At 41.8% G+C, this 27348-nt stretch overlaps 1 protein-coding gene across 1 annotated transcript in view; it reads right to left on the bottom strand.

The window, feature by feature from the left end:
- DNAH6 (dynein axonemal heavy chain 6) overlaps nucleotides 1-27348 on the bottom strand; it is a gene marked incomplete at its 5' end in the record, with an annotated part of 204336 nt that overhangs the window by 8790 nt on the left and 168198 nt on the right. Inside the window, 10 exons of the mRNA XM_084900943.1 lie at nucleotides 1070-1197; nucleotides 5502-5631; nucleotides 9852-9973; nucleotides 10536-10655; nucleotides 12764-12902; nucleotides 14392-14538; nucleotides 15257-15345; nucleotides 18785-18945; nucleotides 20443-20633; nucleotides 23289-23461. Of these exons, the coding sequence (XP_084757069.1) occupies nucleotides 1070-1197; nucleotides 5502-5631; nucleotides 9852-9973; nucleotides 10536-10655; nucleotides 12764-12902; nucleotides 14392-14538; nucleotides 15257-15345; nucleotides 18785-18945; nucleotides 20443-20633; nucleotides 23289-23461 (1400 nt within the window). The remainder of the gene's footprint in view (nucleotides 1-1069; nucleotides 1198-5501; nucleotides 5632-9851; nucleotides 9974-10535; nucleotides 10656-12763; nucleotides 12903-14391; nucleotides 14539-15256; nucleotides 15346-18784; nucleotides 18946-20442; nucleotides 20634-23288; nucleotides 23462-27348) is intronic.

The raw sequence follows: 27348 nt of genomic DNA, 5'->3' as shown, positions 1-27348 counted from the left end.
ATTGCTCTATAATTTGGTCTCTAATAGCTTTTGCGTTTCCCTTATCAAAGTTATACATGTAGAAACCTGGAAGGTGTTTAGCCATCATTACACATTCAAGACCATGTAGAGAGAAATATTCCTGAGCATAAGGCAAAGGACCGAAGAGTTGCTCTCAAGTTTTAGTTGCAGTGAAATCATTTGGGGGAGTTTTCCTTAAAAAAATCCATCTTCCCAGGAATTTCCAGAAATTCTCTCTCAGGGCTGGAGTGTGATCAGGAGTTACATTTTGAACCTGCAGCAGAGTGGTTATTATGGCAGGTGTTTTTCGACCCACTCTTTGGGACATGCTGGCTTTCACAGTCCTCATAAATACGATTTTATTCAATGCAAATTAGACATCAGGAACGAGAACTAAATCTCTAATGCTTAGCTCTCTGATCACATTTCTGACCTGTCAATGGTAATTCTAAGGATGTAAGGATAATGAGGAGACAGAATTTATAATGACCCATATACACAAAGCCGTTATTAGAGAGAGAACATGGCCTTGTTTGGGAAGGGTAAATTCAATTTTAAACCAGTTGGGATTGAAGAATTGTTAGGATATTCAAATGGAAATGTTGAGGTGATGGGAATGGAAGCCTCTAAGCATACTCATCTATATATATATAAAAGCCTAAGTGTCCGGCCAACCGGCCAGTAGCTATGACTTGCACTGACCACCAGGGGGCAGATGCTCAATGCAGGAGTGGAAACCACAGGCATGGAAACACGAAACAGACTGATAAATCTCAGAGGGAAGGAGGGAAGGGGTGGGGGGTGGAGAGAGATTAACCAAAGATCTTATATGCATACTAGAGGCACAGTGCATGGATTTGTGCACTGGTGGGATCCCTCGGCCTGGCCTGTAGGGACAGGCTTAAACTGGTTCTTTGACATCTGAGGAGTCCTGGATTGCGAGAGGACACAGGTCAGGCCAAGGGATCCCACCAGTGCACAAATCTGTGCACTGGGGCTCTAGTGTTATTATATAATTCTCCACACAGCTTTGATACCCCACAGAAATGATGGCAGTGAGTGCTCATACGTGTATTAATTTCAGCAGATTGTTAAACCGGTCCACTTCTTGTCCAAGAACGGTGGTCAAGGAGTTAAGGCGTCCGTGAGAGTCCTTGATGAAAAGGCTCTCAGAAGCAGTGTCCATGTCTAGCATTTCTGAAACACAGAGAATCAACCCCTCAGATCAATTATCATTGATTTCTATCCTCATATCATTGTGGTTGTAATTTACTTGTCTTAACCTTTCTTTAAGCCTATTTCTCCTGCACCTGGGCCTAGGCTGAATGGGAGGCAGGCCATGCAGAAATGGGTGGCAAATGCTAGCAGGACAAGCAGCTTCCTGGTAGATCAGAGACATCCCTGAGAACAGAGGTGCCAGGGGCCCGGGGTCTCCTCTGTCTTGCAGGTGCATAAGCCTTACTCTTCCCAGCACACCTGTGTTGCATCTGGGAGAGGAGGGGTTGGCAGTGAGAAACCGAGAGATGAGAGAGAATCTTCATTTATCCCAAGTTACTGAGCATAGTTCAAAAGGGGCCGACTGAATTATGAAACAGGCCCTTGGTTCAAGCTAGATCTGAAATTTTGTTCTTCTTTTTCCCTACAATCCAGCAAGTGGAGGTCCATATAAACTCTAAAACTATGAAGGAACTGTATTTCCTTGCATATCTGAATAAAGTGTGGTTAAATAAGTGGCTCTGAAATACACCTATCAAATTCCTTCCTAACCAGCCACATTTTGGCTGCCGTAAAAAATTCACGAGCAGTGTGGGTTAGTCCAATCTTTTGGGTCCACATGCCCTTCGTCTTCTCCTTCTATCATTTTGTTTTCATCATAACTAGCTAGTTTAAAAAATATATATTTCTATTGATTTCAGAGAGGCAGGAGGCGAGAGAGGGATAAAAACATCAATGACGGAGAGAGAGAAAAAATCATTGTTAGGCTGCCTCCTGCATACTCCCTACTGGGATCGAGCCTGCAACTCTGGGGAATGTGCTCTGACTAGGAATCGAACTATGACCTCCTGGTTCATAGGTCAATGCTTAACTGCTGCGCCACGAATATTAGTAACAGAAAGAGAGCAAAGGGGAGGCCAGGCATTATTAGTGTGGTCATCTGGGCAGCTTCACCAGGAAGCTGCAACTTGACACTCCCCAGGAAACCACTGGGGACTTCCCTGCAAGTCACTGGGGGGAGGGGTCAAACAAAGGGGGAACTGGATGCTTGTGAAATGAAGTCGGGGTGACTTAGGGAAGGTGCTCGCACCTGTCAGTCTAACCTGGGAAAAGTATAATTGGCTGGGGGTGGAGCACTGCAAGTGCAGTGGAATCTTGGAAGGTTAAAATCCCCAGACAAAGAATTCTCTCTGCCTAGCCTTGTTTCTACGCCCTTGCACTCTCCTGCTACGTGACCCGAACCCGCCCTCATGCTAGCCTACTATGTGGACTTAAGCAGCCACCCGGTAATGGGCTGCAGCTGGGAACACAAACTAAGCTAGTCACATGCTGTGCTTTGATATGGAGGGGAAACGCTGGGCAGTGGCTCTAGCCCTGCTGAAGATTAGACTGGAAAATCAGAGGGCGATGGGACCTCGGGAGAAAAAGCCCTTAATTTTACCTCAGCAGTAAAGCTCGCCACAGTAACTCCTGTGGGAGCCTCAGGAATTTTTTCGCCTGCGGCACCCCAAGAACTCCACTTCCACTGGTAACAGGTGTGGACACAGAGGGCATCCACTGATAACAGTTTGCCTCTGGTGCTGTTCAAACCCTCAGTTCTCTTGTTGAGCCAATTGCATCCCTGCCCGGATTCTCAGCAGATAGTATTGCTTATTTCACAGTAAAAGTATAAGCTTTATGAAGCCCGGAGAGAAAACCTCCTACGTGTCAATGGAACTCTGAGACAAATGCACTTTATCTTCTTCCTTCCTTCCTTCCTTCCTTCCTTCCTTCCTTCCTTCCTTCCTTCCTTCCTTCCTTCCATCCATCCATCTTCATTCTATTTCACCTAGTCTTTCATTTTAGATTTATTAAAAATTGCTTTCTAAAATAACTGACACAGTTTGCTTCAACAGCAACAGGACTCTGCTCAAGAAGAGATTCTTTTGGGGCCTGTTTTAGGAGGCAAATAACTGGTTTATGAGGTCCCACTGCCCCTTTCTTTCTGGGGCACGTGGCAAGACTCAATCTGTGACACTGTAACATAACAAGAATACATATATTTTGGTCTTCATCTCTAGCTCCTGGCCAGAGCTCCTAAAACTGTTGTAATTTCATAAGTGAGAAAAACAATAGGGGCATCACTTTTCATAACATTTGTTTGTTGACTCTGGCTCCTGAAACAGCTTGAGTGATAAAGGTAAAAACAACTTCTTTTGTTATTCATAACAAGCCCCTTTCAATAATATATAGCTTATGTTTCTGAGTTGACTTTTAGAAACCCAAAGCATGGGGAAGCTGGTTGTCAGCAGAACCAGCCCTATTATCAATAGCTTGAAATGCTACTGTGAGAATTATTGTGAGTAGTGAGAAACACAGTTTATTCTTAAAAGTCATTGTTTTATTTTCTGCTTAAATTTTTGTTTCCCTATAATTACATCTCTTCCAACCTTGAGCAACCTACATTAATAAAAGATAAATATTCAAATTGACCAAACTTCCACAATGCCCATCAGCCAATCAGGAATGAGTATGCAAATAAATCCAACAAATATGGTGGGTTAATTTGAATACACAGGTGCAGAGCAGGATGCCTGCTATGAGGGGGTAGGCGGGGGCAGAGGGAGCTACAAGAGTGGCACTCCAGCTGGGAGCAAAGCCAGGGGAAGTAAGACCTATTCTTGCATGAATCTTTGTGCAACAGGCCTCTAGTAGATTAATAAATCTACATCTGCAGTCATTTAAACAAAAGTGTTGAAGTGGAATCTGTGATCATTTAGGAAGATTCCTTAACTCACCAGAGAACAAGGTGAAATTAATTCAGCTATTAATCTTGAATGGAGAAGAAAAATGACATGGATTCTAGAGCAGGGCTATCTAATAGAATCTTTTGTGATAATGGAAATGATCTTTATTATCCAATTAGAGGCCTGGTGCATGAAATTTGTGCACGGGGTGGGGGAGTGTCCCTCAGCCCAGCCTGCGCCTTCTCCAATCTGGGACCCCTTGAGGGATGTTAAACTGCCCTCTCACAATCCATGATTGCTGGCTCCCAACTGCTCGCCTACCTGCCTTCCTGATTGCCCCTAACTGCTTCTGCCTGTCAGCCTGATCACCCCCTAACCACTCCGATGCCAGCCTGATTGATGTCTAACTGCTTCCCTGCCAGCCTGTTTGCCCCCAACTTCCCTTCTCTGCTGGCCTGGTCACCCCTAACTGCCCTCCCCTACAGGGTTGATTGCCTCCAACTGCCCTCCCTTGCAGGCCTGGTGCCTCCCAACTACCTTCCCCTGCTGGCCATCTTGTGGTGGCCATCTTGTGTCCACATGGGGGTGGCCATCTATGACCACATGAGGGCAGCCAGCTTGTGTGTTGGAGTGATGGTCAATCTGCATCTTACTCTTTTGTTAGATAGGGGTGGCCTGGGCGAGGGGCCTGTGGTGGTTTGCAGGCTGGCCATTCCTTCTGGGTATCTGGAATTTATTTATCTTCTACAATTGAAACTTTGTAGTCTGGAATGGAGCCAAGCCTCCTGCTTGCTCCATGGCTGCAGCCATTTCTGTTTGGATTTGTTTACCTTCTATAATTGAAACTTAGTATTCTTGAGTGGAGGCATAGGCTGGCAGGTATAAAGCTTGGCTTCCTCCATTGCCAGGGGCAACCCTAGCCTGCTCTCTCCAGCTCCATGGCTGCCACCATTTTTCTTGGGATTTATCTTCTATAATTGAAACTTTGTATCCTTGAGTGGAGGCCTAGGCCGGCCCAGGGTGTGTGGAAAGCTTGGCTTCCTCTTTTGCTGGGGAAACCCAAGCCTTTCAACTGCTCTCTGTGACTGCAGCCATCTTGGTTGCGGTTAATTTGCATACTCACTCTGATTGGCTGGTGGGCGTGACTTAAACAGAGTGATGGTTAATTTGCATATTACTCTTTTATTAGGTAGGATATGGGGGCACTTGAAATGCCACTTGTGCCACAGAGAAAAGGAATTTTAAATTTAATTTTAAGTGTAAGTAGCTACCTGTGGCTAGTGGCTATTTTCTTGGACAGCACAGAGCTAGAGACATTAGGAAGCTCAGAAAAAAAGTCTGATAAAAGTTATAGGGTCTAGAAACCAACTTGCTCCTTACACTCCTGGCAGCTGAAGTGCTGTAGGCCTCTAGTCTATGAATGGAATATGCCACATCACCAGAGTTTCTATGTAAAGACAGGTCTGCACAATAAGCAATTTGGACACCTGCTATCACTCAGCTCTCTGAGTTTACTCCTACAAGTTCTATTATATACAGATGCCAGAAATTATTTATTACCTGGAACTCTGGCCCGGATAGAAGTAACAAGTTCTTGGACAATTTCATCATTGCTCTTTCCCTCTCCACCAGAAGATGACCTTGGCTGAACTTCAAGTATGGTGTTGATTAAAGTGCTGGTCTCTTTGTACTGTAATGGTGGGAAGAGACAGAACAGTGAAGACTCCAATTCTCAAAACATAATTTTGTAGCACCTACAGTTCACTTATTGAAATAATGGCAGTTATAAAAAAACAAGGAATGTTTATACTTTATGTTGAAGAAAGAGTTAGTAAAATATGCTCATTGGAAAATGCACAGTACATCATTGTCAGTGTTATGGCTAAAATATTTTGGTTGGAAAACAATGTGAATTTCTTAATGCCACCAAACTGTATACTTAAAAATGGTTAAAAGGATACATTTTAGGCCCTGGCTGCTTTTGCTCAGTGATTAGAGCACAGACCCCATGGGCCAAAGGGTTGTGGGTTTGATTCGCAGCCAAGGGCGTGCACCTTGATTGCAGGTTCATCCCTGACCCCATGTGGGAGGCAACCAATCAATGTGTCTCTCTCATGTGATGTCTCTCTTTCCCTCCCTCCCTCTCTCTCTTAAAAAAAAAATCAATTAAAAAAAGAACCTTAAGTGAGGATTAAAAAATAAAATAAAATTATAAATTTTATGTTGTATATATTTCATCACAATAAAATGGCTAATTTTTTCTAGCTAATCATTTAAAAGGCAGTTATGAAAGTTAGGAAGAAATAATGAGAATTGAGTTTTAGAATATGCTTTTCTAATTGAGAAAATGTTATTTAAATAAAAGTATTATGGCTTACTATGGGAAGTTTGAAAACATGGAAAAGAACAGAGAAAAAAAATGTCATGCTCCTGCTTTTCAGGGATAGTTATAACTTTGGTTTACCGCTCCCTCCCACATCCCATCTTGGACATTGTCTCTATATGTGTGCATACAGTTAAAAAAAATTGAACCCATATAATTTATGTAGTATTCTTTTTCAATTTCATGAACATTTTTTCAAACATTACTATTGACATATTCATTAGATTCTAAACACATATATGAAGTCATTTACTTAATGCCATACTTAAATAGTTTGGTTTCCTTGCTCAATGCCAGTCATTTAATACCATGAATTTTTTATTTTTAAAAAATTCTTAACTCCTTGGTTGGATGGAAGATTCTTGAAACATTTAGTGCAGTGAGCCTGGTATCACTTCCTATGATGGTAACTGAATTAGAGACTTCTGGTGGCAACCATTCCCAGTTAGCTTCTCCTCTAGGGCATAGCCCAGATTACACATTCTTGCACCCTCACAGAAAGATGATGGCTCATGTGACTATTATGCTAAATGAGATGTGAGTCAAAGTGATGGTGGACTCTGTAGGCTGAAGCAGTGAAAAGCCTATGCCTAATTCTTTTGTTTTTCTCTTCCCAGGCTGTGAATGAAAGGGCCATTTTTTTTTTTCTAAGTGAATGCAGCTACGTACGTTATAAGCGATTGGGTCCCAGGATGATTATGTGAAGTACAACCCCTCTATCAATCTGCTATCACAGCAGTTGTACTAAATCAGTGGGACTTGAGTAATTTTCTTACTGCAGCACAACTGATTCCATCCTGACTAATATAGTAGTAGACCATTTACACTTTTTTTTTTTTTGGGGGGGGGGGGGGTTGTGGGGGGTGGGGTTTGAAAGTAAGGTGAACCAGATGCTAACATGACCATTTTCTTATTATTGTAGTTCCAAACTAGTTCTAGAACATGTCCATGCATAGCTTCAGTTTTTTTAGTTTCCTTTTTAAAAAAGCAAAAAGTGGTTGTTTCTGTTTCTTATTGTTTTGCTGAATCTCCTTGCATCACGGTCATCTCTCATCATTTCTATTTTTTGGACATTTCAGTCTCCATTATGGAAAGCTTATTAAGTTTGTTCCCTACACCACATGTGTGATAATCTATATTCCAGTTCTGATCTTTAAGACTCCAAAAAATTTTTTAATTCTGCTATGGTATTTTTAGCTTCCTTGAAATATTTAATTCTTACATCTCATGGAATCCCTGGTATATACATGTAAGCCTGTTCTCAAAGTTTGGCTTTCTCTTTCCTATAGGCTGGGTCTCATACTCTATCCAAGATGCCAGAACATATCTTTTTCTTTTCTGATTTCTACAGTAGATGATTTGCAGAAGGCGAGTCTGTGTCTTCTAGATGGTGTTTCCTATCCCGTATCTTTAGGGATTGTTCTTCCCCACCCCATTTACTCTGTTGTTTTCTTTTTCTTTTTTTCAGCCTCTAATCAGAAAAGAGACAATAGATTTCTATTTGCTCAAAGATAATCTATGCAGATTGCCCGTGACTAATGCTCATTATTTTCTTTGGAGGCAAATTTTTCATTGTATCTCCACTTGATATGTACAAGTCAAGGCTCAGTTGTTTGTTTTTTAAACTAGGTTCAACATTCTTAACTAGTAAGCACCTGTAGTTTGCTGGGCCAAGGAAGGAATCATTTGTATCTTTTGTGTTAAAATTCTGTTGATGACAAGAAGCAGAATTAGCTAAACTATACCAACTAAAGCAAAGCGAAGGAACCTGTTGGCTCATGTAGCTGGGAAGAAAACACAAGTCATGTGGGTTTCAGGCATGAATAGGTCCAGTGCTTTCTCTCCTGAGCATGCTTGGTTGTGTCTCTCATTCCTTCCTATGACAGATGACCTTCTTTCACACGGTTGGGGAGTGGGGAGGGTGTCAGGGGTAAGGCTACAGGACACTTCAGATACACAGCATCCCAGTCTGGGATTCCAAGAGGAAAGAAAGAGCCCTACCCCCCATCCCAGCATCTATATACACTATCTCTGGGAGGGGCTCCCATTCACCTAGCATGGGCTCTGTGCTTGGACCAATTCAGGTGGTGAGGTGATAAGGTGCTGCCTTTGGCCCGGCCTGAGTGACATGCTCACCTCTGTGAAGGTACTGGGTAGTTAGAATTCTTAGCAGAATTTTATGGATGAGGAAGGGGTGGGAGTAGGGCATGTATTATACCAGAAGGGAGGGAGTGAGGGAGGGCAGAAAAACATCCTGGGGGCTCACTACATTCCTGTTTTCTCCTTCTCAGTCATCCTGAACCAACAGAAAACACAAAGCACTGTGCTCCCGGGCACACTCTGCCACCAGTACTGCTCCTACCCACAGTGCTGCACTTCTCAGCACTCCCCCACACCATACCCACAGTCCCTGCTCCTTCTCTCACCCTCCATGCCCCACCCATCCAGAGCAAACATCAGATATGAGTGCAAATGAACACTAGGTCTGCCCACCTCCTTTTCCTGCTGGAAGCAGAATAAGGAGAAATAAGATAGACCATTCTAACTCCTCACCGCCTAGCAAAGCGATTTTAGTGGTGGAGAACATGACACCAGTTTTCAGAGCATTAACCTCTTGATGTTCTTTCTGGAGGTTCCACTGGCGTTTTGCATGGATTCCTCGGTATCTAGGCAAACCTCACCCTCTCACACTTGTAGGGGCACAATTTAAGTTACAAAGAAGGATGAATAGAAGAGAGAGAGGGGAGAGAGAGAGAGAGAGGGGAGGGGGGAAGAGAGAGAGAGAGAGAGAGAGAGAGAGAGATATGAGGCCAACCTGGTCTTCAACCTTTAAAGCATCCCAGGGCCCTCAGGGACATAGCTCATTTCCCGGCTTTTGTCTAGCCGCAGACACCTGAGCATGACAGATGATGAGCCTGGAAAGGTCTGTAGTGGTCAGGTCATGGGGAGCCGAGAGTGCCCTCCTGAGGAGCTTGGACTCCCTGTAGGTAATGGTGCGGCAGCAGGAGGTCTTACAGGAGTAAAATTGTCCAGTCTGCTCTTTGGACCCATTGCTGTGCTCTGGCACTGTGCCCTCCTAAAGATCAGTGTTTTAATTTCTCGGCCTTGGAGACTTGTTACCGTACCTTTATAATGTGATCATTTATGGATCCACATGTCTTTGTGTAATATGAAACGAATACGCCCGGCATATTTGGAGGGAGAAGGGTAAAAGAGAAAGGACTATCCGGATGATCATCTAAGTTCCATGTTATGGTAGACCAGCAGGTAGATTGTGGAGTAGGCAGGAGGCTGGGAGGTGGAAAGGGGTGGCCAGCGATGGGAAAATGCATCATGATTTTAGGATTCTGTGAAGGATCCAGAGAGAACAAGCTAAAGTGGAACTAAAAGCTGAGGGTAAACTGAAACATTTATTTTACTTGTTTATTTAAGAACACTAGAATTGACAGAGCTGGGGAGGTGATTACCGATGTTGCAAGTTTACATACACAATATGAATAGGTGATTTAGGTTGAAAGGCCACGTACCTGGAAAACTAGGTTGGCGTTTTCATGCATTCCAAATATTTCTGGGTCATCTATCAAAGGCAGGTTTTCAATGTACTCTTTAAACTCTTGCAGGGTGTCAGCCAAGGGTGCAAAATAGATGCCTGTTATTGAAGACACAGGAAGGAACTGTCTCAGATCGCTGGCTTTGGCATGGCTAAGTTTGGCGGTTCTCTGCCAGCCCAGAGGCTGGCTGTCATCAGCTGTCTCGCATAGAAACAAGGACAGTTTCTTCAAATCATGTCTAATTTCTTCACCTTGTCTTGAGGCCCCGCGTGCCTGATTAGGGTCCTAACCTTTCAGGGTGTCTCGCCCAGAACATTTCAAGATTCTCAAATTCAGGGAGGTGCTGCTGAAAGGTATGGCTTGCTAAGGGCTCCAGATTTCTATAAAATGCATGTAGACAGAATACAACCCATAAAAGAAAGAAAGAAAGAAACAATTCCAAGTGGTTAATGCCCAATAGATGGCTTTGCCTAGCTACAGACACGTGTTACAACCAAAGCAGCTCCTAAGGTGGTCAAGCATGGGGACAGGGTGGGCACGGGGCCTGGGTTGTGAGGACTGGACACAGCGAACACCTGCATGAAAAACGGAGAGATGCTGACAGATGCTAAAAGACCTTCTTAGGGAAGGCCTTTTCCATAGAACTGAACAGCCACTCACCTGATTCGGAATATTTATAACCCTTTTCCAATGTTTCAGGAGAAAAAAATCTTTTCAAGACTGTCCGAAGGCATCTTTGATCCCAGGTGTCTGTAACTCTACCACCATAAGTAATTTCACCTGCAAAGGATTTGCATAAAGAGATATTATTGTTTCTTTTTTATCGATAGATGTATGCCTGTTCTAATAAGTTGATTTACATACACATTTATTTGGTACCGAAAGTGGAAATAGCACAATAGTTTCCTTCCAAAAGAGAACAAGTCAGTTTTTAAAAAGCAGGACAAAATCTAGTTCATGTACTCTACCCTTGTTATTTTGTGTTTTCCAAATGACAGAAACTGAATTCTGTTTACATATTTCTTCCTTCTTCCTGTTTTGTTTGTTTGCTTTGTTTTGCTTCAAACTATTGATGTTGGGTCTCATCCCATCGTTTACTGCAATATTCTAAAACATATTTTCTATGAAACATTGTTTTTTGGTGGGGGAGGAGAAATGAGTAAAATGGAATAAAAACATTTACAATGAGGCATCCAAACCCAATTTACCTTACAAATTACTGATACTAAGCTAGGGGGGAAAGAGAGATTCAAGGTAAGGAGACAACAACCTGTATCACAGAAATTATGTTATGGGGAATTAAACTTATTGGTATCCCATCTCTCTTTCCACAGAGATGCTCCATGCATCATGCTCCATTGCGATAGGCAAATTACAAGCCTGCTCACATCAGCATTTTGTTCAGCAATCCGGGCCCCACAGGAGTGGCTGGCGGCAGGGGTATAAATTAGCCTCTCCGATCCCATGCCAATTCCTCTCACCCTTCTTGGCTTACCCTGAGGATAGGCCCTCATCCATTCTTACTGCTGTTTTATTTCCTGTTGTTCCAAGGTTTCATTTGCTTTTCCAGGTTCTAGATCATCTGGTACTACTCTGCTGTCCCACATTCCCCTTACTCTTCAATGAAAACCGTCCACTCCTACCCCATCCCCTTTCAGAGCTCTCCCTTCCCCCACTTCCCAGTGCAAATCTCTTCTTCATGATTTGGACCAACATGGTCCAAATTGGATCTAATTTTTGTCAGTCAGATCCTTTGTGGCCATAATTAATATGCGCTAGCAATTTCACTTCTTGAAATTTTCCCCTTTTTTACAAGTACACCTGACTTAAAAGGTCAATGTTCAGATTCTTTTGAACTTAAAAGCACTAACTTTGGAGGCTAGATTGTCTGGGTTTAAATCTTGGCTTTACCAGTTGTAAATGGAACAGTAGGAGGAGCTCCTATTTTACGTGTAAAATTCTATATAATAAAGATGTAATGTGCAAATGGTCGTTATGCCATGAAGCATAACAACCGGCCATGTAATGACTGGACCACTGATGAGCAGGAGGTTGGGGCAGTGAGCTACAAGCAGGCAGCGGAGAGCTACAGGAGGGGGCAGGGCAGCAAGTTATGGAGAGGGACTTGGGGGAGGTGGAGGGAGCTACAGGAGAGCAGGATAGCAGGGTGGAGAGCTACTGGAGGGCGGGAGAGAGCTATTGGTGAGCTACTGGTGCACAGATTCGTGCACAAGGCTACTAGTAGGTATATAACAGTCCTTGTCTTACAGGGTTGTTGTGAGGATTAAATCTGCTAATTAATGAGAAGTGCTTAATGCTTGGCATGTAGCAAGAGCAATGTAAGTTTTTATATTATTACTAGAATCCCGATGCACAAAGATTCATGCTAGAATGGGCTTTCCTTTCCCTGGCTGCCGGTACTGCCTTTCCACTCCGGCCCAGCCCCTTTCCACTCAGGCCCCAGAGCAGCCTCTTTCCGCTCTGGCCCCTCCTTCCCATGCTGCCAGAGGCCCTGAGAGACCGGGGGTGGGGCATAACACAAGCATCCTGCCCCTGCGACTCGGTGGCTGAGTATGCAAATTAATCGACATCTTTGCTGGGTTAATTTGCATATCGCTCCTGATTGGCTGGTGGCATAGTGGATGTATGGTCAGTTTACATAGTTGTCTATTATTAGGTAAGATTAAAGGATACATCTGTCCCATTTTTCTATGTGTCAATATTCTTAATGATATTCTGATCCCGGTCTTCTCTTCACAAAGGGAATATCAGAAGTCATCACCCCCACAATCCAACACAGTGGAGGTGGCCATCTCTGTATGGACCAGGCAGGTGTGAACCATGTGTGGCACACGGCTTGGATGCCCTGGCCATGTGGGCATACTGACCAGTAATATAGGTCAGCGCAGCCCAGGGAATCCTTCCTTCTTGACAGTAGAGGTTGAGGTTCAGTAAAGCACATTCTCTGTCACTGTCGTTAAATTCATAGCAGATGTTCCAACCAAGAGGGCCAAACTTCTTTCTTTCCTAGAATGGAAAATGAAAACCATCTTAAGTAAAAGTTGATAACATTAATCTTGTGAAAAATTTTGAAAACGAAAAGATTTCTATTGAAGCCGGGCATCCTCATTCTGTGAAATCCGTTAAAGTCATGCAGTTTAACTTCGGCTCCCACCAAACAAGAAGGCACCTCTTCCTCCTGTACGGCCCCTCCCATATTTCCAAAAGAACACGTGATATTCCTGAAAATGGGGCAGGCCTGTCCAAGAACATTTCTTCTTCAGGATAAAACATTTCTGCATCCAAATAGGAAAAAGAATCCCACTGGTGTCCTCTGGCATAAAAACACTGACACTCACTTAGCGGGTGGAGAGAGCTCCCCCTGCTGTTCTAAGGAGTGTGTCCACCATGCAGACTCCAGTCAGGCCAGCTGAGCTGACTGCCTACTGACTTCTCCATAGATGCCCATCTGCCCTTTTCTTTTAAAGTGGTACACAGAATCATAATCCTTGTTTCATGACTTCTCATAATGAAATCTTTCCCTCTGTTAGTGTTGTATCCATCCCATCTTAATTTCATTATTCAAAACTGATGATTATACCAGAGGATTGGTCCTATATTCTCATGGTTTCAAAATTTCTCTACATCTTAAACCACTTCCTCATCTCAAACTGCTTTCATTAGAACAAGGGCCTCACACCTGGAAACCCCAATCCTCTTGGATCTCCAGTAGGACCTTGTTTACTTATCCCATATTTTGCATCTAAACCTGCTTTTTTTTTTCTTCTTTTAAAAATTTCTTTATTGATTAAGGTATCACATTCTCTTTGGCCTACCCACATTTGAAAAGCAGTCAGCCAGTTGAATCAAGACTCCATCTAGAGATACATATTTGAAGAGTCAGAATTCAAGTACAAGCCACAGGATGGATACCGGACCTGGACAGCAGGGAGGTTTGAACAGAAGGAAGGAGAAAGTAGTGCTGATCTGAAGATCATCTTTCAGGGGACCTGGGATTCCAGTCACAGGGAGGAAGCTGTGAAGGTTGTGATAGGCACTCAAACAGGAACAGGTGAGAGTAAACTTATTGCAAGAAAGATTAGGGCTTCATGACTTACATGATATATGTGTCAAGAGGGAAGAACAAAAATAATCTTGAAATTTTGGTTGTAGGTGATTGGGAGGGACGGATATCAGAAGTAGAGTCTAGAGGGGAAGCAGATTTTGGGGAATGAGGCATAGCTGAGGAGATCAGTTTTGTGTATTGGACTTGCTGCAGTCATCCGGGTGAAGGTGTTCATGACAGAGCTGGGAGGCAAGGTTGTGAGATACTGAGGCCAGGGAAGCAGAGAGATCAACCAGCAACTGCGCTAGAACTAACTGGGCTCAGACACACAACAGGACCTCGGCATTTCCCAATGCCATTTGTAAGCCTTCGTTTAATTCTTACTTTCTATTTGTTAATTTTAACAAAACACACGTTCTTGTTTCTATTAAGAAGCAGAATTGAGTGTACCTGAACAATTGCATGGAAGAAACAAATGCCAAATATTATCTGTCTCCATTTTTGTCCAAGTATATTTTCTTCAAAATATGAAGGTGTCATTTCAGTAAAAGCTCGTCTGATATTTGCACGTAAGCCTTTTGGAGGCTCATTGGTTACCTGGATTAGATGAAACACACAAGTCAGAGAGAGCGACTTTACAGATCTGCGAGATTTCTGAATAACACACATGGACCGAAGCCACTGAGAAAATGTAGATAACTGATGCCCATGGGGTGTCCTGGTATGCTCATGCCTGCTCTATGTCTTGCTGTGGTTCCATCCTGGGAGAACTGGGCCTGGTGGGCCCACACACTGACAGTGGGTAAACCACCTGCACAAGAACCTCAGACACTTCTATTTGGTGTCCATTTTTCTAAACAGGCCTTCTGCATCGGATTGTCATCCCAACATATGGCATCATCCCACACTTTGCCTTAATGACGTGGGCAGGAAGGGAAGATCCCTGGGTGAACATCTGCAGAGGCTGCTCACATATTGGAAACTTTCAGCACCAAAACCCAGCAGCCTGTAGGTCTTCCTGTCTCTCAAACGCTGACGTATCCCTTTAACGCGGGGAGGGATCCTGTTCTCATCACGGCTTCCTTGACATGTTTTGATAGAGGCTAAGATGGGACAACTTGAATGACCAACAGTACTGAGGCATGCAAGGATGGGCAGTGGCTTGGGAAACTGAAGAGATACCAACTCCCACTTCCCCACTTGGGCTATATAGACTCTGACACGGTCCTGCACGGGGCCTGAGCTCCCTGGGCCCACTGGGTGGACACTCTGAGGCCAGTCACTTCACATCACTCCAACCACGTGCATCCATTACCTTGACAGAATTTTGAAGCACTGTAACAGGAAATGTTGCACTAGGCATGGAACTTAAAAAAAGTCGAAAAGTTTCCTTGATAGTATTGTCTGTTTAAAACAAAGACAAAACAATGAAAAGGAAAATGCTTACCTTTTAATAACACTCTTCTATAAGCAGTAATTATTATAGGGTAGCAAAAATGCTGTAAGCTCTGTTTAAAGACTAGCGTATCTCTTATAAGTGTGTTGTAAAATGTTCTCAGGGAATTGTTACAGAAATATTCATCCAGAAGAGTCTGGCAGTCTAGACTGGCACATTTGAGTAAAGACACTAGAGACACATTAATTTTCAATACTTCATGGAGATGTTCAGGGCCTTCCCTCTAAAATGGAGAGTATTTTATTTATTTATTTATTTATTTATTTATTTATTTATTTATTAAAAAATATTTTATTGATTAAAAAAATATATTTTATTGATTTTGTACAGAGAGGAAGGGAGAGAGATAGAGAGTTAGAAACATCAATGAGAGAGAGTCATCGATCAGCTGCCTCTTGCACACCCCCTACTGGGGATATGCCTGCAACCAAGGTACATGCCCTTGACCGGAATCGAACCCGGGACCCTTCAGTCCCCAAGCCGACGCTCTATCCATTGAGCCAAACTGGTCCCGGCTATTTTATTGATTTTTTACAGAGAGGAGGAGAGAGGGATAGAGAGCTAGAAACTTCGATGAGAGAGAAACATCGACCAGCTGCCTCTTGCACACCCCCTACCGGGGATGTGCCCGCAACCAAGGTACATGCCCTTGACCGGAATCGAATCTGGGACCCTTCAGTCCCCAGACCGACGCTCTACCACTGAGCCAAACCGGTTTTGGCTATTTATTTATTTTTTAAAAAAATATATTTTTATTCATTTCAGAGAGAGAGAGAGGGAGAGAGATAGAAACATCAATGATGAGGGAGAATAATTGATTTGGCTGCCTCCTACACGCCCCCTACTCGGGGTTGTGCCTGCAACCTGGGCATGTGCTAAGGCTGTATCTATTGAGCCAAACCAGCTAGGGCTGAAATGGGGGAAATTTTCAATTGAAAAAGAGGCTAGTTACTGGCAGGGCATTTATGCTCATGATTTTTTTTCCTTAACCATTCAACTTAAGGCAAACTGCACGAGAGGGGTCAGAAAGTCTATGAAGGAGAAAGTAGTTTCTCCCTTCTGCAGAGAGGTTCAAAGGGAACCAAGGGAGCAGGGATATGGAGAGACATCAAGGATAACATCAAGAGGTGAACTGAATACACTTTCTGAGCTGAGGACTGAGAATCTAAGAAAGAATGAGTTCCATTCTAGGCTAAAAAGGCCAAAGCAATGTAAAAGACACAGGAATCACTTCAGATGACTCTCTTGGCATTCATTGGTTTTGTACTGCGGTGTTCCTCCAGTGTGCCAGGCTTGCTCCTTCCCTGGGTCTCTGCACTGTCTGTTCCTTCTGCCGGGAATGTTTTTCCTTTGATTCCCTCACTTTCTTCAAGTCGTAATAAAGTGTCACCTTCTCTAAGAGGTCTTCCCGGGCCACACCATTTAAAATTGCTACCCACCCTTCCACCCCACCCACATTCCAACCTGACCTTTCTCATCCTCCTTACTCTCCTTTTAATTTTGTCCAAAGCACTGACCACATTCTGTTTTACTGTATAAATTACTTATAGATGGTCTATTTACCGTCTGTCTCCCCTCACTAGAATATAAGCTTGATGAAGGCAGGTATCTGTGGCTGTTTTGTTCACCATTATACTTTAAGCATTCAGAACAGTGCATGGCCCATCGTAGGTTCTCAAATTTTACTGAATGAATGACTGCAGATCAAAGTTGAATTTACTTTTCTCAGTTTGAGCTAAATTAATGAGCTACTTTAAAAAGCCAAAATTAAGAGTCAGTTCTAGTACAACTCTAGAGCAGGTAGAAACTATTAGGCATAGAAGCCAAACATCAACCAAAGTCTTAGGGCTAATGAGTTCGCCACCCAAAGAATCTGAAGAATAAAAAGGCCAGGTGTAGAGAAGGGTGCTCCCCCCAAACCACGACTTTCCCCCTTATAATTGCTAATGCATCAAGACCCTTAACTTTCACAGACATCGCAGAAGTTTATTTAGAGCTGGAATGGAACCTTAGGTATCATCTTAGTATGGGAGCTCTACCAGTGATATGATGCGATCATTTGCTAGCAGAAGGCAGGGCCCGGGAACTGGGAAGCGAGGGGCCTTTAGGGGAAGGCTGCAAATCCCTCGCGGTGGCCAGGTAACCTGTGCAGGCTGGCCACTCTCAGGGAGCAGCTCTTCACCTTAACAGGCAGCATTAAGTAAAGTTACTTGTAAGACCAGCTGCATGGCTCTCACCTTCCCAGAAAGCTTTCTGCAGCCAAGACAAAAAAAGAAGACTCCAGAGGAAGGCTCTGAATAGGTTGGTGTTTCTCTCCCATGGCCTCCTGGCGGAGTGGGGCTCACCGTGTTTATTACCAGCGATACAGTTCCTAGGGTTTCAATTATTCCCATACTAGCATTTTAAAACGAGTAGATTCTAAATCCACTTCTTATCTCGGTGCAGTCCATTATACTTTCTTGAGTGGGAAGGAAAGTGGTGATATGGCAGTTAGTACACAAAGCATTAAAATGCTACTCTACAGGGAATTGGTGGTAATCTCAACTCTGTTCTTTAAATTCTCTCCTTCTATAGGGAAAGATTTATTTTCCTTCGTTGTCCTAAATTCATTTTTCTTTTTCGTTTTATTATGCTTACCTGTAATCTACTTTGAATTCAAATGGCTTCCCATAGACGGCAATGGGAAAGAGAAATGATCCAGTGGGCGCCCTAGCTGGTTTGGGTAAGTGGATGGAGTGTCTGCCTGCAGACCGAAAGGTTCCGGGTTCAATTCTGATCAAGGGTACATGCCTACATTGTGGGCTCAATCCTCAGTATGGGCTGTGCAGGAGGCAGCCGATCAATGATTCTCTCTTATCATTGATATTTCTATATCTTTTTCTCTCCCTCTTCCTCTCTGAAATCAATAATATATATAAAAGAAATGATCCGCCGAAACTGGTTTGGCTCAGTGGTAGAGCATCAGCCTGCGGACTGAAAGGTCCCAGGTTCGATTCCGGTCAAGGGCATGTACCTTGGTTGCGGGCACATCTCCAGTGGGGGTGTGCAAGAGGCAACTGGTCGATGTTTCTCTCTCATCGACGTTTCTAGCTCTCTATCTCTCTCCCTTCCTCTCTGTAAAAATTCAATAAAATATATTAAAAAAAAAAAAGAAAAAGAAAAAAAAAAAGAAATGTTCCAATGGGTGATCCACCTCAACTTGGTGTTTAAAGATCTTTTTTCGAATCTGGATTGTTTAACTTAACTAATGCTCTATAGGTCTCATATTTCTCCTCTCTAATATGGAAAACACAATCCCTACAATAAAGAATTATTATAAGAAATCAGTTCAACAAGAAAGGCTACATGAAATGGTATTATTATTCAAATGACATGTGATCGACATACGTGGGTCTGTGAAGGTTTTAATGAGCTCTTCCATTGGCAACATCCAAGAAACAGCAAGATGGCAGTTTTGCAAAAATACCCAGTTTCCTGTTTTCATAGCATCTTTGATCATTTTTTCAGCGATGGGTCCTTGTCCTTGCCCCAGTGAAATGGATTGCACCCTGAGTTGAACAACGACAACAACGAAATGCTGTTTTTTTAAGCAATGAAATCATTAGGCATTTAAATATAGTAGACTCTTGCCTAGAATAAGCACACATCTATCATCTTCATTCTGATAGATGTACTAATGGTTTTTCTTATTTTCTTGTTTTTTAAAAAAACATTTTTACTATAACATATGGAGAAGTGCAAAGAACATGTACACAGTTCTATGAACTACTGCAAATGAACATCTGTGGTTGAGAAGAAAATTTTGCCAACTCCCTGGGCACATATCTTCTGTGCCCCTTTCCACTCATTCATTTTCCTTTCCAACTTCCCAAAGATATTCACTACCCAGATTTCCAACTTATAGGTCAGTTTTTAAAAACTTAAAAAAATTGAAGACTAATATATATATTCTAGAGGCCCAGAGCACGAAATTTGTGCACTGGGGTGTGTGTCCCTCAGCCCAATCTGGGTCCCCTTGAGGGATGTCCGACTGCCCCTAAATGCTTCTGCCTGCTAGCCTGATCATACCCTAACCACTCCCCTGCCTGCATGATTGATGCCTAACTGCTCCCCTGCCAATCTCATTGGCCCTAACTGCCCCACAGGGATGGGGCCTAAATCAGCAGTCAGATATCCCATGAAGGGTCCTGGATTGGAGAGGGTCCCCCAGGCTGAGGGACCCCTCCCCCTTGTGCATGAATGTCATGCACCAGGCCCCTAGTGTTTTTTTTTTTTTTTTTTTTTTTTTTTAATAATTTCAGTTCTTTACTAATTTTTTCAATTTCTCATTTCTTTTAATATTTTAAATGTTATTTAAAAAAATCTGTCTCACGTATACATTGTCAGGGTACCCTGTATTCTGCTCCTATTGTATATTGTTTTCTTCGGTTTGTAAACATTGTTTTTTTCTGGCCTTTCTATGTACCTGATTTTATTTTATTGTGTGCCTAAGATTTTGTGTTTCTGCAGATAAGATTTACATTTTTTTCCTGGTAGATAGTTAGAGATACTAGTAAATAGGGATCACCTTAACCTCTTCAAGTAGTCTATTTCTTACTTGGTCTTAGTCTTTAATGCACAAGTTTAAACTTCCCCCTTTCCCCTGTTACTGACTGGTGTAGAGGCTCATGCAAAAGATGAGATTAATACAACCTAAAGAGGTATGGAATTTTTTTTTTTTTTTGCACATTTGATCATAGGGAGTAAACTATAATCCTTTTAGAGTTACATTAAAAATGTCTTAAATAACAAGTAAGTTTTATTCCACTAGATTATCAGTTGTCAACATTTTAAACTGTCTCCCTTTCTCAAATGAAATTTACATATACTTCTATGATTTTGAGCCCATTTTAACAATGTAGTTAGCTAAATATTAATGTTTTTTAATTTATTTAGTGAGGGGTACCTGAATGTAGGAATCCATGCTCCATAGAAGGAACAAAAAGGGAAACTTTTATTAAGGAGATGTTCATATGAATTACAGAATCTGCACAAGGAGTCCTTACCGTTCTGAATATCCATAGTCCCGGGCAAACCTCTGAAAGGCGCCCATGGGATCTGAGCCTGTGCTTAAGATGAATATCAGGGGAGTGTTGAAGGACATATCTTGATACAGAGTCGGCAGGTCCATAGGCGGTGTCTCTATAAAGCGTTTCCCAAGATTTTCTATTACAAAATCTGTAAGAGCAAAAATCACCTGAAAGGTGAAATGAAAAACATTTAAAAAATATGTTGGTTGAATATCTGTAATAATTTTACTCTATTTTCCCCTCAACTTCTCAGAGGTGGGTGCCCTGTCCTTTGAGCTCATTCTCTCTTGATTAGGTATATTTCTCCCTATGGATCAACTTGGTGAACATGTACACCTCACAACTGCTGACAGCCCTACTTCTCCTGACTACACTGAGCAGGATAAACTATTGCATGAGAGGAAAGTCCCCCATCAATCTGTCTATTTATACACCTGCAATTTCACCATCCTCACCTCCTTTTGTTCCATCTCTCTCTCTCTCTTGCATTTTCAGGGACTTTCCTTTTAGTCCTTCCATTGACTATACATTACTGACCTCTCCCTCTCTCCATGATCTCCCTATCACCATCCAATTAGGCTCTGTTGTCTTTTATTCTTAAAATCCAAACCAGAGAGCCCTCCCTTGATTGCAGTGCCCCGCCAGCTACTATTTCATTTCTTTGTTTCCTGTTCACAAGCCAGTTTCTCAGAGGAATTGACTCCATATGCTGCCCACCATCTTCATTTCTTATCTACTCATCAACCTCTCTGACCTCTCTCAGGAACCAGCCCCAGCCTTGATGATCATATTCTTGGAGAGGCCACTTTCTAAACCAGTGCGTTCCCTTCACTGACCTCCCCTGAGCCAACTGAACCCTTTTCTGCTCTGGCAGACCAGGGCTCTCCAGAGCCCAAATGGAGTCTTTGAGATAGAAACAGGTGTCCTTTTTCGAGATATTTGTGCCCAAAAACTGCCATGATAAATATACAAACCTAACCTGCCATGCCTACAGTGTGAACGGCTGCCTTAGAGGTGGGGCAGGCCACAGCTTTCACAGCTATAGGCAGCAGCTGGGGTTTAATGATAGCTCTCCATTATGTGTTGACAACACCCTGTCCAAACAAGTCTTACCATGTTTTTTACTGGGGGTTGGGGGTAGACATGTTGCTTGGATTTGGATGGCACCCCAACCTGGCCACACTGGGAAAAGACAGTCACATGCCTGCCCATCTAAGTATGGCTACATTGTGGTGCTGACTGTAGAGGTGACCTGGCCCAGAAGGGACAGCTCTGACACAGGGCCGAGGGGCCTGGAACTGTGTTCTACTGTGTGACTATGCATTCCAACATACATTTCTTTATTATTTTTATTTAAAATATTTTCAAAGATATGAGGTATTTATTTGCTTTTTACTTTGACAAAAAAAAAAAAAAAATGCTCATAGAGGTTACAGTAAATGACCACAAGATGAAGCACTGGTAATTTATTTCTTGGGGGCTATTATCCTATATAATCAAGAAATAATATGCAAATTGACCATCACTCCAACACACAAAATGGCTGCCTCCATGTGGTCAAAGATGGCCACCCCCATGTGGACACAAGATGGCCACCACAAGATGGAGACAGTTGTGTGTGATTAGGCCAGCAAGGGAGGGCAGTTGGGTACGACTAGGCCTGTAAAGGAGGGTAGTTGGGGGCAATCAGGCCTGTAGGAAAGGGCAGTTAGGGGTGACCAGACAGGCAGAGGGGGGCAGTCGGGGGCAGCCAGGTCTGTAGGGGAGGACAGTAGTGGGGAAAACAGGCCTGCAAGGGAGGGCAGTTGGAAGGGACAAGGCCTGCAGGTGAGAGGAGTAGGGGGGAACCAGACCTGCAGGGGAGGGCTCTTGGGGATGACCAGGCCAGCAGGGGAGGGCAGTTAGGGGCAATTGGGCCAGCAGGGGAGCAGTTAGGCATCAATCAGACTGGCAGGGGAGTGATTAGGGGGTTATCAGGCTGGCATGCAGAAGTGGTTAGGGGCAATCAAGCAGGCAGGCAGGTGAGCAGTTGGGAGCCAGCAGTCCTGGATTGTGAGAGGGATGTCTGACTGACTGGTGGGATAGGGCCTAAATGGGCAGTTGGACATCCCTCAAGGGGTCCTGGATTAGAGAGGATGCAGTCTGGGCTGAGGATCACAAACACTCCCCTGGTGCATGAATTTTGTGCACCAGGCCTCTAGTGTAAATATAAAAGTGGTAACACACTCATAAAATGCTTCTGAATTTAAAAAGTTGGAGAAATATTTCTACGGAAAACAGGACACTCTATTATTATTATAGAGAGATCTAGGATTCCTATGGCTTTATTAATGAAAAATCAAACACTGTGGTTTACATGTGCAATTTTCTCATGTCTCTGAACTGATTTTCTTTATGGAACATTTCAAACATGCAGAAATAAGTTTGTATAAAATACACCCTTGGTTAGAATCTAGTCTACATAATGTATATCCAGAAATACATAAATATCCAAGAAAATGGTTAAGTCCATGGAATACAGAAAGGAGATGTATCAGATAAAGCAATAGAGCCAAGGTTTCCTGTGAAATTAAACTAGGTTTTTCTGTCTTTTGATTTGCTTTAGTGCTATTTGTCTCCGCAGTGGTATGTAAGGTTTATGATTCTCAGGTGGAGGAAGAGTCAATACAATAGAAGTGCATGTGTACACATGCCAGCCCATGCATGTGTTACTACCATGGCTAACAAGTTAATCTGATTAGTTCATGGATCATAACTAGCTGTTGAGCTTTAGTAGAAATAGTTATAACACAACCTTTAGTTAAGAAACAACAGCACCTTACCTTTTCTTCTTTACAACATTTAACAAGAATTAGCTTATGGAAAGAGGTTAAACTTGAAAGCCACGATCCATAGAGTTCGGTCTCCTCTTCCTGTGTCTGGGTTTGCTCGTCTTCTTCCGATGATTTGGGATAGTTTCTCAATTCCTGTGAGTTAATATAAGTCTCAAAAGATCCTGGAAACATAATTAAAAAATATGCCTTAGTTAGAGTTGTTTTCACTTTTAAATTAAAAAAATATATAGTTTTAGCTTAGAAATCTCTACATTTATTATCAATTCTTTCTATGAATGTAAATATATTAATATCCCCCTATGCAGACTAATTAAAGAGCAAAGAAATTAAAACTGGATCAGAAAATATTCAACAGAAAACCACTTACAAAAAAGCAAAACTAAACAAATAGTAGAGAGGTTAAAATAAAAGGATGCATAGAAATACATTAATCAAATGTGAACAAAAAGAAAACTGAAGTGATAAAAATAACATTGGACATGTTAGACTTCAAGGCAAAATGTAATTAAATGGGACAAATGAGGTTATAGTAAAATTCAAACCTCATCATAAAAGCACAATAAAATGAACCTATATGTTTCAGATAATAGTATAAGAATATATCCATCACTGCTGGATGTATTCCTGGTAGAGGAAAAAGTAGGAGAAGCATTGTGGTAGGAAATAATACACCACTATTAGTCTGTGACAGATGAAGAAGCAAATGAAAAATTCTGCCTTACATAATTTGAACAATAGAAATAATGACTAAATTGACAATATATATACAACTTTATGACCTGATAAGCATTAATACATTGCTCTCCTCCCCCGTGGAATCGTTATAAGAAACAGGCTTGCATTTCACGTGCTATACCCCTTGCAATGGTTACAGCATGCAGTAAGAATTAGTGTTGAAATTCCTGTTGATACAGGTGCACAGTGTGCTGGGAGCTCTCGGCAAGCCAACACAGCAGGGACAGAACAGGTTCCTTCAGTCATACGTGAGGCAGAATAGTTGGCTTACATTTCAGGCTATAAAGCCCCTTTCTCCAGCTGGTCTGCTGGGGCTTTTCTCTGAGGGCCTAATAACTGCAGTCAGAGTTACTGACGGAAATTTAGTGACACTTAAGACCATGGCCTTGAAGAAGGGTGCACCTCAAGATTTCTAGATTCTATATGGAATAAAGACAATTCCATGGCATGAGACCGCAGGGTTCATTCAGCGCACCACAGTGCTCGCTCTTTGTTGGAAGGTGGCTACATTATTCTAAAAGCCAGGTAATGGAAGCACTGATTCCAAAGGGAATTCTTTTTTCTTGAGGTTATTGTACAATTAGGCTTTGCCTAATAAGACAAGACAGCGTGTTATAAATGATAACTAACCGGACATGAAACACTTCGAGACCATCAAAGACAAAAAAGATTAAGGCAATTAGGAAGCTTTCGAAAGTAAGAATGACATTGGAATGATTAAATTTGACCTACAAAGATCTAAAGTTCACATTTAGAGCACAAGCCATCCTATTACACATGTATAAACCTTCACAATCCTGTAGGATTTCCAGAATAAGTCTTGAAATTTTACAAATGAGAGCAGGTAAATAGTTTTAAATTGTTGAAATTTTCATCCCAATTTACAGGGTAACACAATGCCTTTTATTCAAACACGATGAGTTGTTCTCAGAATTACTTTGCCTTTCAACCTCTTCTCTCTTCCTTTGCCTCTGTGTTTATGAGGCTTCATCTATTCCTTTCTGCTTTGGATCTGTTTGTAAATGTTCATCTCTAGGCTTCTCCTATGAGTGTTCTTCTTTTTATGTTCTACCTGTAATGCTAGCTGTCTTGTTAAACTGGTCCACTATATAGAAACGTAATTTCTATTTGATGTAGTTACTGAAGAACATTTTGTTTTTTTTCCTAGTCTTTATTCAGAAATCAGATAAGCATATTAAGATCCCAGAAATTGTGGTCCATGGAGGCTTTAAATCACCACAATTACTGGGTGCCTAAAGAACAGGAACAAGACAGTGTTGTCTGCTTGCACCACTTTTATGCAACATAGACTGGAAGTCCTAACCACAGAGATCAGATAAGAAGAAAACATAAAAGGCAACCAAATTGGAAAGGAGGAAGTAAAACTATCACTATTCACAGATGACATGATACTATATGTAGAAAATCTTAAAGAATCCACCAAAAAGCTACTAGATTTAATAAATGAAGTTCGCAATGTAGCAGGATACAAAATTAACACTCAGAAATTTATGGCATTTTTATACACCAGTAATGAGCTCTCAGAAAAAAAAAATCCTACTAACTAATGAAACAAAAAAAGTAAGATGCTTAGAAAAAACTTAACCAAGGAGGTAAAAGAGCTATACTTGGAAAACGATAAGATGTTGAAAAAAGAGACAGAGGAAGATATAAACAAGTAGAAGAATATACCTTATCCATAAATTGGTAGAATCAATATTATGAAAATGCCCATATTCCCCAAAGCAAACTACAGAATCAATGCAGTCTTTATTAAAATACCAACAGCATATTTCACAGACCTGGAACAAACACTCCAAAAATTTATATGGAACAAAAAAAGACTCTGAATAGTTGTAGCAATCTTGAGAAAGAACAAAGTTGGAGGAATCACAATACCAGATATCAAGTTATAGCACAAAGCCACTGTGCTCAAAAGAGCCTGGTATGGCACATAGATGAATGGACAGGCATATAGATGAATGGAACAGAACAGAGAACCCAGAAATTGACCAAAACTTTATGCTCAATTAATATTTGACAATGGAGACAAGAGCATGCAATGGAGTAAAGATAGTCTCTTCATTAAATGGTGTTGGGATAATTGGACAGGTACATGCAAAAAACTGAAACTAAACCATCCACTTATACCATACAGAAGAATAAACTCAAAATGGATAAAAGACTCAAATGTAAGTCATGAAACCATAAAAATCCTAGAAGAAAATGTAGGCAACAAAATATCAGATATCTCACAGAGCAAAATCTTCACTGATGCATCGCTTAGTACAAGAGAAATAACAACAACAACAAAAATAAACAAATAGGGCTACATAAGTATAAGAAGCTTTTGTACAGCTAAAGAAAACAGCTTCAAAATGAAAAAGGGAACCCACTGTATGGGAGAACATATTTGCCAACGATACATCTGATAAGGGGTTAATTTCCAAAACACATAAAGTACTCATACAACTCAACAAAAGGAAGATAATCCAATTAAAAACGGGCAGACGACCTGAATAGACACTTGCCCAAAGAGGAATACAAATAGCCAAGAGACATATGAAAAAATGCTCAATATCACTAATCATCAGAAGATGCAAATTAAAATGACAATGAGGTATCACCTTGCACCTGCCAGAATGGCTATCATCAATAAATCAACAAACAACAAATGCTTATGAGGATGTGGAAAAAAAGGAACCCTTGTACTCTGTTGGTGGGAATTCGGATTGGTACAACCGCTATGAAAAACAGTATGTAGTTTCCTCAAAAAAATTAAAAATGAAATTGTCATTTGACCCAGTGATCCCACTTCTAGGACTATATCCTGAGAAGCCAGAAACACCGATCAGAAAGAATATATGCATTCCTACATTCATAGCAGCATTATTTACAATAGCTAAGATCTGGAAACAGCCCAAGTGCTCATTGGTAGATGAATGTATTAAAAACTGATACATTTATACAATGGACTATAATGCAGCTGTAAAAAAAAAAAAAAAAAAAAAAAAAAAAAAAAAAAAGGGTCTCTTACCATTTGAAAATGGAAGGACTTGGAGAGCATTATGCTAAGCGAAATAAGCCAGTCAGAGAAAGACAAGTATCACATGATCTCTCTTACATGTAGAATCTAATGAACAAAATAAATTGATGAACAAAAAAGATCCAGAGACCTGGAAGCATGAAACAGACTGATGTATTTCAGAGGGAAGGGGGGTGGGCGCAATGAGCACAACCAATAAACTTATGAATATATGCATAGCCCATGGACAGACAATAGTGCAGGAAGGCCTGGGGAGGAGAAAAGAGC

This window comes from Pipistrellus hanaki (genome assembly GCF_964339955.1).
Source record: "Pipistrellus hanaki genome assembly, chromosome: 12".
Classification (NCBI taxonomy): Eukaryota; Metazoa; Chordata; class Mammalia; order Chiroptera; family Vespertilionidae; genus Pipistrellus; species Pipistrellus hanaki.
The sequence above is the reverse complement of the archived record's forward strand: the minus strand, read 5'-3'. Positions and strand labels throughout refer to the sequence as shown.